This window comes from Cephus cinctus, unplaced genomic scaffold (assembly GCF_000341935.2).
Source record: "Cephus cinctus unplaced genomic scaffold, Ccin1 Ccin1_scaffold1184, whole genome shotgun sequence".
NCBI lineage: Eukaryota > Metazoa > Arthropoda > Insecta > Hymenoptera > Cephidae > Cephus > Cephus cinctus.
The window spans coordinates 1983001-1992291 of NW_014333664.1; the positions used below are offsets into that span (position 1 = coordinate 1983001).

Here is a 9291-nt window from a genome sequence, read left to right on the forward strand (position 1 = left end):
CCCCCCCCGCGCGTGGACGAACCAACGAGAGTTACGTGTTTGCCGAGGCTGCCGTTTGCCAAGAAAGCACAAGGGATCCCTACTGCTGGCGGCGGACGAATAGAAAAAAAAAAAAGTGTAGCTTCGGAAGTGGCAGAATTCCAAAGATTAGAGTTACGGGCTCGAAGAGCGACCGGGGGGCCAAGGGAGAAAATTCCATAAGAGATCGCGAATCGTTTCCAAGAGATACTCGTTGGTAGTATGGGGAGAGAGAAATTGTTGAAAAAAAAAGTGAATGTATCTTGATCTATTTTTTTTTTTTTTCCTACAACGTTTCATTTAGATAAAATTGCACACGTGCTCCGATCTTTGGACAAACGACCCAGAGAGGATCGGAGAATAAGTCCATTGTATCTGTTTCACGTACGACCCGCACTTGAACTCCGTAACGATATTCCTCGTGCGATCCGCGACGATAGGAGCGTCTGCTCCGTCTTTAAAAACAGTCGTGCGGAGTTCCTTGTGAAAGGATTTTGAAAAAAGAAAAAAATAAAAAAATAAAAATAATAGTCGGATGGTTCGATATGTAAACGCGGGTAAGTCAGACTGTAATGGTTACACGGGGTCTCTCAGAGGTGGCCCTAGGTAAGGGCCCAGGGCAGCATGAAGTAAGGTCGGCATCGCTATGGATTCCCTAAACAAAGACCGGTTTTCACGTATGAAGGTTACTGGTACCAAAAGCCACTGGATTCTGGCTCCGGAGTAGCCGCGAGACACGGAGAATGCCCGTGCTTAGACCATTGAGAGGATAATTTTTTTCTTTTTCATTGACCGTAAGAATACGCTCCGCGGGGACTTCGAGTCGGTCATCGATGGAAATAAGAGACTCGTACTCGCCTCTAACGATACTTCTCGATCTCTATTGAAAATGGACCAGATACGAAAGCCAAGGGACTTTCGAGCTCGGTGAGCCAAGTGGATCGAATACCGGAGAAATTTACTCTCAATTTCTTCTCGGTGAAAGTCCACCGAGTTAACCTGACGCGGAGGACGTGACTCGCTTACCCTGGATCATTCGTTCGTTTTGACTGGTGCTACGTAACTTGGAAAAAAAAAAAAAAAAAAAAAAAAACATAATTATGGTACGTTGAGTGTGGTCAGTTCGTAATATTTTCTCACTGTGCCGCGTGTCTCGATTATCGTAACCTTAGTCAATATTTTTCTAATGACTTTTCATTAATCGAGGAAATGTCGAAGTAGGCGAAAAAAAACACCACTTTCCAGCACGTGCGCGATGAAAGCTGAATCGGTAAAGTCATGAATCCGGAGGAGGTTTCGCTTTCTTTGTGGACTCTTGCGAGACTCGTTCGCGAGCCGGGATTGCGGTTTTCTTACTAAAAGTACAAGTGCACGTGGAATGCACGTATGCACGTGTATCGTCCATGTTCGACGTGGTATATTGGTGCATGAACTTTCGTAAGAATTTCGATCTCGTTTTTCAGTGCGCTCCGTGAATTCGTTCCTGGTGCCGGCCCTGACCTTACACGGTACGTTGAACGTCGTCGTATCTCGAATTGGGCGAAGGTTGCGGTTTTTCATGAAGGTCCCATCGCGGCGAAACGTAATCGCTCATTTTACTCTGTTCTCGATTGCGCGTCCGATACTGACGCACCGCACTGGCGCGTATCTGCTTGTCGTCGGGTAGATGGAATAAATTGGACCCAAGAGGGAAAGAGAGAGAGAGAGAGAGAGAGAGAGAGAGAGAGAGAGAGCTAATTGTTGAACTTGTATTTCCATTAGCGATTTACATCGTTGCTCGTAGAAAGGATGACCTATTGCCCTCACGTTGTTTTCTTACGACCGGATGCTTGTAATTAATAAGGTCAAGTATACGTAAGCTGGGACAATCTGGAGGCACAAGACGCACGCATTGTTTGACCGGGCCCAAACGTTATCTTGGTTCTCCGATGACTTCGGCCCGGTTCTTCATGGAATTTTTTCTACGGTTGTTTTTGAACAAAGTGCGTTACTCTCCATCCTGGTGATTATATAGGCCAGGCCGGAGTGGAGTCAAGAGGGGGAACTGATAGGCCCACCCTGTCTATCGGGCAGAGCCTATCGCACTAAAGGAATTTTAATAACATCTGCTCAGAGCGTTCGGTGCCGAGGAGTCTTTATTCGTGTACGTAAAATTTTGAAAAAAGTCATTTTACAAATTTCAATCTGAATCAAGTTGGTAGCCAAAAATTCATTCCGCGCTCTGAAAATTTTTGATTGATTTTTTTTTTTCGGACGTTCGAAAGTGACCGTTTCCGGCTAATCGGCCATTCCTAGCGGCACGGACTGGGGTAAGTCTCTCGGGGGGACAAAGCGGAGACGCGTCCTGACCCACTAAAATACGTGCGTGTCGTATCGGGGCTCTTTGGAGTCTGTATATAAAAGCACGAGAGCATGAATAAGGAAGGCTCTCTCGTGGCAGCCTCGAGTTTCCTGCCTCAGGCCTGCAGCAACGTGAACTTGAACCAGTCTCCAATCTGCATTCGATTCTGAGCACGATTCGATTAATGCACTTTTTATTGTCTTTCGTTATTCTTACAAGGACAAAACGACGGTGGCGCCGTGAGGTATTAATTTCCGAGTCGATGGGTGTGAAAATTCGAAATCCTTCTTTTCGTTTTCACTTGCCCATCAAGATCATCGATCATTCTGGGTCGAAATTAGTGAAGAGACGACGGAGCGCGTTCGGTTTGTTCTAAACTAACAAGCACGCCTGTGGCGTATTCTGTAAATAGACCGAGCACGTGAGGTGGGACCTCCTTCGAGTGTAAACCGACCTTCTCTTTATCTTTTTTCTTTCTCTCTCTCCCGACTCCCACCATTCCCGACGATTCAGCTGGTCATCTCTCTCTCTCTCTCTCTCTCTCCTCTGTATCTATACACTCTCTCCGGCACGCAACGCGCTTCGTACCAGTCTATTCTCTCTAACTGGCGTGGAGCTATAATGCGTCTCTCGTCCCTAACCTAATACAACTGGAGTCGCTCGTAGCTCTATAGTATACTGTACACACTGGATTGTAAGCAGCCACGCCAGCGAGGCGGGACCGGTTCTGAATAGTTCAAGTTCATCTAGATCTAGACGCAGCGTGGCACAATGCCTGGGAGATGGCTTGGAGTACGTAGGACCCTTTTGCGATGTTGATTCGTCTGGTGAAATTTTTTATGAAAATAATTGTACTTGCGCGTTGGTACTGTTGAAGGATTTTATTATCAAGGAAAAAAAAGGCACAATGTTCCACTGCGGTTAGATATCCTTTACGAGTCGACCGCTGGAAGCCTTAAGTGTGGCTATGGGACGTTTATGAACCATCAAAAAGGAAGAAGGGGTCCCTTCGGTCAGGAAAGACCTTGACCTCGGCTCTACGACCTAGAGGCTGCTCCTTGTCCCTCTATCTCTCTCTCTCTCTCGCACGCGCGCTCGTGTACCTATAGATTTAGAAGGGCCCGGACGTCTTGAAAACCGAAAGGGTCCGATGCGTTTTATTGTTCTGTTTTTACGGCTCCTACGCGTATCTGTCCCTGGAGTCTTCTTTACGTTTAAGAAACTGGGACGAGTCGATGCTGCGGCTCCGTAGTAGATGCGATCAACGTGTACCTGGGGTCAGTGGGAAACTCAACAGTCAGATACGGAAGTGGAATATGTTAGGTTGGGTTCCTCCCCTCTTAGTCAGCCCTACGAGGCGCGGTGCTCTCGGTATTTTCGACGGGTGAAAAATGGGCCCTTTTTACTATACTCTATTTTGATCTGCGCTCACCGCACGCGTCGACGCACTCCTTCTGGTGCATTGGAATAGAGACGGGCGGCCGAGCTGCGTGGCACGGGACGAAAGGGAGCTGATCGATAAAAGCGGGCACTCGGGTTCACGAGCCTCGTTCAAGGACAAGGCCACGTGATAGCAGGCGCGCACCCGAAGCCGCGCACTCAACTACCCCTGCCCGTCTTTCCTGGCTTACCAGGGGCGTAGCGAGGGGTGTCGGGGCCCTTCCTTATCCGCCGGGATGTATATGGTCCTATCGATCGTTTCAAGAAATAAATGCATCTTCGGGCCGAGGGGGGAATGGATATGTAAAACTTCTGAAAAACAGCTTTCCGGGACTTTCACGTGCCCCGTCGTCAACGTGCGTTTCCAATGGACTCAGGGGCCTGCATCGTACTTTGTCCTAGGTCAATCTCACAGTCGACTTTCAACAACGATGCATCTCATTACCATCCTGCTAACGATACCCATTCAGTCCTAATCGCATCCACTTGCTCCATCCAGACGCGAAGAGGGAGCCGCCAAGTCCAACGACAGGGAACGCGAGTGTCTCGCATGCTCCGCTTATGGCCGCAGCTTCGGGCCAGTCCCCGCGAAGGGCGCACGCGTCGCCAGTTTTTCGGTTTCGCGCGTCGCCCTGGTACGCGTACTCGCATTCTGCCGTAGAGCGTTACGTGCCCGCGATGGGGATAGGTGTACCTCGAGGTGCCTCGTGAAGTTAGGGGTTGGTCAGGGTGGACGAGGAGGAGGATGCGGGAAGGGCGGGCAGCCTCGACGGCGCGCCGGTTGATGTAAGAGAGAGCAAGAGTGAAGCTCCGAGCGAGATAGCCAGACGGCTGCCGCAATGCTTCGGAGCGAGTAGCGTGTATATGCGTGTACGTTGTGTGCGGACGGTGCTGAGAGAGAGAGAGAGAGAGCGAGTCGGAGCAGGGACGTAGAGCGGAAGAGAAAGAAAGAAAGAAAAAAAGGAGCACGGAGGAACGGCGTTCCGTGTGGCGCACGACCGGCGTGGGCACGGAGTGTGGGGTCCGTATCGTCGGCTCCTCTGTTATATACGGTTCTGCTGGCAAGCGGCGCGCATGGATAGCGCCGAGAATCGCCGAACGCTATAGGCCCGTCCCGAGAGACTCTCCGATGCGCGTATACCTATATCTTGTATCTAGAGCGTCCGTATAGCTATAGCGCGACGACGTCGTGGAACGACGAACCGGCCGCTTATGCACCGCTGAACCACGGGGACGGCCACACTCTCACTTTCGCCGGCACCGACGACGGTCGGCGGGTCGACCGACTCACCAGTGTGTCACACAGTGCGAGACGTCGCGACTAGAGGGACATTCGGATTACTCGAGTTTATCGCAGTACACATCATTCGCGCCTCGCGATCCCGACAGGGTGAAACGTCATTCGGGGAAAATAACTTTGTGAGCTCTCGTGCGTTCGTATTGGACGGTAGGATTTTTTCGAAATTTTTTTTTCTCACGAGTTTTCAATCTTTTTTTTTTTTCTTTTTTTTCCGAAGGTTGCGGAGCATGATCGACGGACTGTTCGGTCAGTGGATCGCGTTTGGATGTGCAGGATATGGCTTGCAGGAGTCATTCGTGGAGAGTGTGATATCTTTTGGCCTTAGCGGGAAAGATACGCTCGAACGATTGTGTTTTGTCGGACTGTGCTGTCGCTGCTGTGCTCGTTCGGGAATTTTGACTTTTTTCAGTGACGCGAGTCTCTTTACTTCCGTCTCTCGTTACGTTTACACCTGATCGCATCGCGTCGATATTGTCAATCGGAGATTTTCAATGGACACTCTCGGCGGTTACCCTCGGACGCGCAAGTACAAAATACCCTTCAGAGGGGATTTTGAGGTGTACGCGACTGCTATTCGTAATCGGGCGATTAAGGATTTTTGTTTGTTGTCAAGCTTAACGCTACTTGTGGAGCCGACGCAATAAACCCATTGTCATACGTGTGTGATTCTACAGTGAATTTGAGTAACTTACTCCGTGTGTTATCTGTGCCTTCGGAGTAACAGTGCTTTTCGCTATAAGCGTAGCGCCTCTTGTGTATCGATAATCGTGTACACGACAGTGATTGGTTTTCCCAATTTTCTAGAGGATTATTTGAGACCGCAAGTGCGTTACCCACGTGTCTTACAACATTGACCTTATCGAGAGAGAGAGAGAAAGAGTGAGTTTATCGCGGAGCGGTCAAAGTTCGTGAACGTCGTAGGTGGAGGATCCATGTGCGAGGATAGGAAATCTTCATAAGGAAGTGGAGGTTGTGGCCAGTGGTGCCATCCCCCCTCCTCTCCCCCCTACGGGAACAATTTCGAAAATCATTGGAAAAGTGACCCGCGCGCGGGTTAATCGTGCAAAGGTGGCTCACACGGCTAGAGACAGGGCTGCGGAATTGCAGGCCGAGGTGAGGAGCGCCATAAGGGTTCTCCATGGATGGTGCCCGAGACCGCCGCAGCCCCCGGGTCACGGACGCGGTGACACGGTCCTGATGGCACCGCAGACGCAAATGCGCGGGGTACACGCGCACAGGGGTGGCCCACCTCAGCCGCCCCCCTCGGTAGTGGTTAGCTCGACTTCCAGCATGAGGCCACCCCCGCCGCCGCCGCCACCCAGGGCAAGGGCCTCGGCCGAAGGCAAAGGTCACCACGAGGAACCGACCAGCTCCATACCTGATCTCGGTGAGATATTTTTACTTTTTTTTTTTTTTTTCAAAATTTTTCATCGTACTCTGCCGAAGGAAGTACCCGGCGATACTCCGGGTATCTCGTATGCTTAGCTCCTCCTTGATCGGACCCACTACCGGCTCCGATCTCTGTAATAGGTCTTAAGATAACAGCGCCGAGGATTATTCGAGATATGACGACGACGACCAACCCGCCACCGTTCGCAGAACTATTTTACATTCCGAGCCTTATAGTCCGTTTGCCGTTTACGTCTGTACACCTTAGCAACGATAAGTTGCTTCTATTAGCAAGATCGTCTTCGGTTCGCTTGGAAGGCGTCAGGAGACGCAGGCACTTTGGAGATTCCGATGTCTGCTGGTTGGCGACGATCGATTTTTCGAGTCCGAACTCTGGTGAACGATGGAATTTCGTTATTTGGACTTTTACCGTCCTTAGGTCTGGGTTAAATAAATATTCAGGCGGTACGCATTTCACGCGATTTCAGTGTTATTGGGTCTGGCCCTGTTAAACGGGAGATCACGGGGAGATTAGAATGCGAATAAATGTTGATTTTTACGTTCGCTGAACTGGTCTTGCTCGCGGTCCTATACTCTTTTTTTTACTGCAGACCTATTTCCGGTCTCGTAGAACGTCGATCGAGCCGGGATCGGTAGATCCAAGTAGATCCGATCTACCGGGGACGCCTTTGAACGCGGCTGCTAAATCTCCAGTTCGTATCGCGCCAGTCGACTGTGGCCTCGAGCCGCGTTAAATAACCAGCGCGGGCCTGCGGGTGAGCGTAATGTCAGGGTCACGGGTTCTATTGGCCGAGTAACGGACGGAGAATTCAACGCTCCCGTACAGGAAGATCTTCGCTTGTCACGTATCCATTAGTTTCGACTATTATTTAACAATTTCACTTTGCGATCACGAACCATCGCCGGCGACCCTATGGTAATTTCTGAGGAATTCAAGTTCAAGGACGCCCATCCGTCGCGAACTCCGAAATCCAATCTATTCGGGCTCGCGATCATTTAACGCTCCTCGTTCTACTTCGAAAAGTCCCGTTATCGGCAAATGACAATTATTCCCTAGGCTCGAAATTCCCGAATCGACGGAAAAAAAAAAAAAAAAAAAATATTGCCTCAAGAGCATTTTACGATTTTTCAAAAATCCTTGCCAACCTCGTATCTGTTCGCGTAGCCACGTGGCTGTCGAAGCTGAAATTTAATTCGTCTGGTTCCACGCCTTGGAATTTCATTTGGCCTGTTAGCGCTCGTTACACGTTATGGGCACGTCGGGAGAATGTACAGGTGACCTTAACGGGAACTGACCTTGTTACTTCTCCTAGGGATTATGTGTCGATACGTTTTTAAGAGTGTTTTCGGAATCGTTCACGGTCACGGTCTCGGTATGCCGTCATCAGCACTTTTATATTTAGCTCAACGTCGATCCACGCTGTACGTTTGCTCCTTGGGTACATATTTATATGTGTCTGTATATATATATATATATTTTTTGGTACTAGCCATCAAACGTAGATCGTACGTTACTTCTAATGACTAATTTACTGGTACCACGATGTCCCGTGAAGGTTCACTCGATTGGACATCAATATTGTTTATTGTATTTATACCGGTTGCGCAAAGTCTCGTTCTGTCTCGATATCCATTACGGTATTTTATATTAACACGTAATAATAGCCCTCGTCATTACTTTTTATATCCGTTATCGCAGCGACCCTCCTCCGAATTATTATTTTCACTCGCACCGCGCGACGAATCCACGTCGATCCCAGTGTGCGTTGTCGGCTCGGGCGCATTGCCGTGACACGTCATCAGACCTTGGCCTCCAGGCAAAAGTGCGATAAGTCTCGCGAACCGATATTACGTGCCCCGTAATATTTAACTAATATACGAATCCAGACGAATTTTCTCTCTCCCGCGTATAATTAATTATAAATACATCTAGATACACGCATAGAGATATGCCGTTTGAAATTCGACGGTTTCAGCGTTCCTTGTAATTTATGTCTATCGTGGTCGCTCTGTTTCCTTAACGATAGCTTAGGAATCGTCCTCTTTCACCGATACGCTTATCTGGCCTGCACAACACGCTGGGCATGTTGTGTCTGGGATTTCTATAGGGCAACGTGAACGTATCCCCGCAACGTGTGACATGGATCCAGACACCCTTCAGCCCCACCAGCAGCAGACACGCGCTTCTGTGCTCCGCATGGCTCTCTCCCGTAGCGCATGCATCTCTCTCTCTCTCTCTCTCTCTCTCTCTCTCTCTCTCTCTCTCTCTCTCTCTCTCAGGCACGAACATCCGTGGCACCGACGCGCTGCGTCAAGTGCGTGTCTCGTTATCGCGGTGCAGGGAACGATAAGACATTTTTTTTATATATATATATTTTTATATCACTACTGTGTATCAGTCTATCGTTTATGGACCTTCGAGTTTGCGACATTGCTTGTGCCTTCTGTTACTTGGGTTGACAAAAGTGAGGTTTTTAACGAGTAGTGTTTTTTTTAGGGGGGGTGGATGTTCAGTGGGATGAAATTTATCGATCGATCGGATAGATCGTGAGATCGTACCACGTTACGGTGATGCGTCCATTGATCGGTATGACGTAGTGTAATGACGCAGCGTCGTGGCTGCTAATTAATACATCTTGTAACGTGGATCGCGTTAGCCATAGAGTCTGGGGCTGCAGCCAGACACTCCGCCCCTGCACGTTGCTTCCCCCCTCCAGATAGCTGAGTCACACAATCACGCATGCCACGACTTCACGTATGAGCATTTCGCCCCCCCCCCCCC

At 49.4% G+C, this 9291-nt stretch overlaps 1 protein-coding gene and 1 long non-coding RNA gene across 2 annotated transcripts in view; one reads left to right on the forward strand and one right to left on the reverse strand.

Moving 5' to 3' along the window:
- The window catches only part of LOC107272500, a 60190-nt gene that overhangs the window by 17003 nt on the left and 33896 nt on the right, over positions 1–9291 (reverse strand). The window lies entirely within an intron of this gene.
- Positions 5018–9291, forward strand: part of LOC107272499 (nuclear hormone receptor E75) — an 89219-nt gene continuing 84945 nt past the window's right edge. Inside the window, exon 1 of the mRNA XM_015749705.2 lies at positions 5018–6486. Within this exon, the coding sequence (XP_015605191.1) occupies positions 6297–6486 (190 nt within the window). The 5' untranslated portion in view covers positions 5018–6296. The remainder of the gene's footprint in view (positions 6487–9291) is intronic.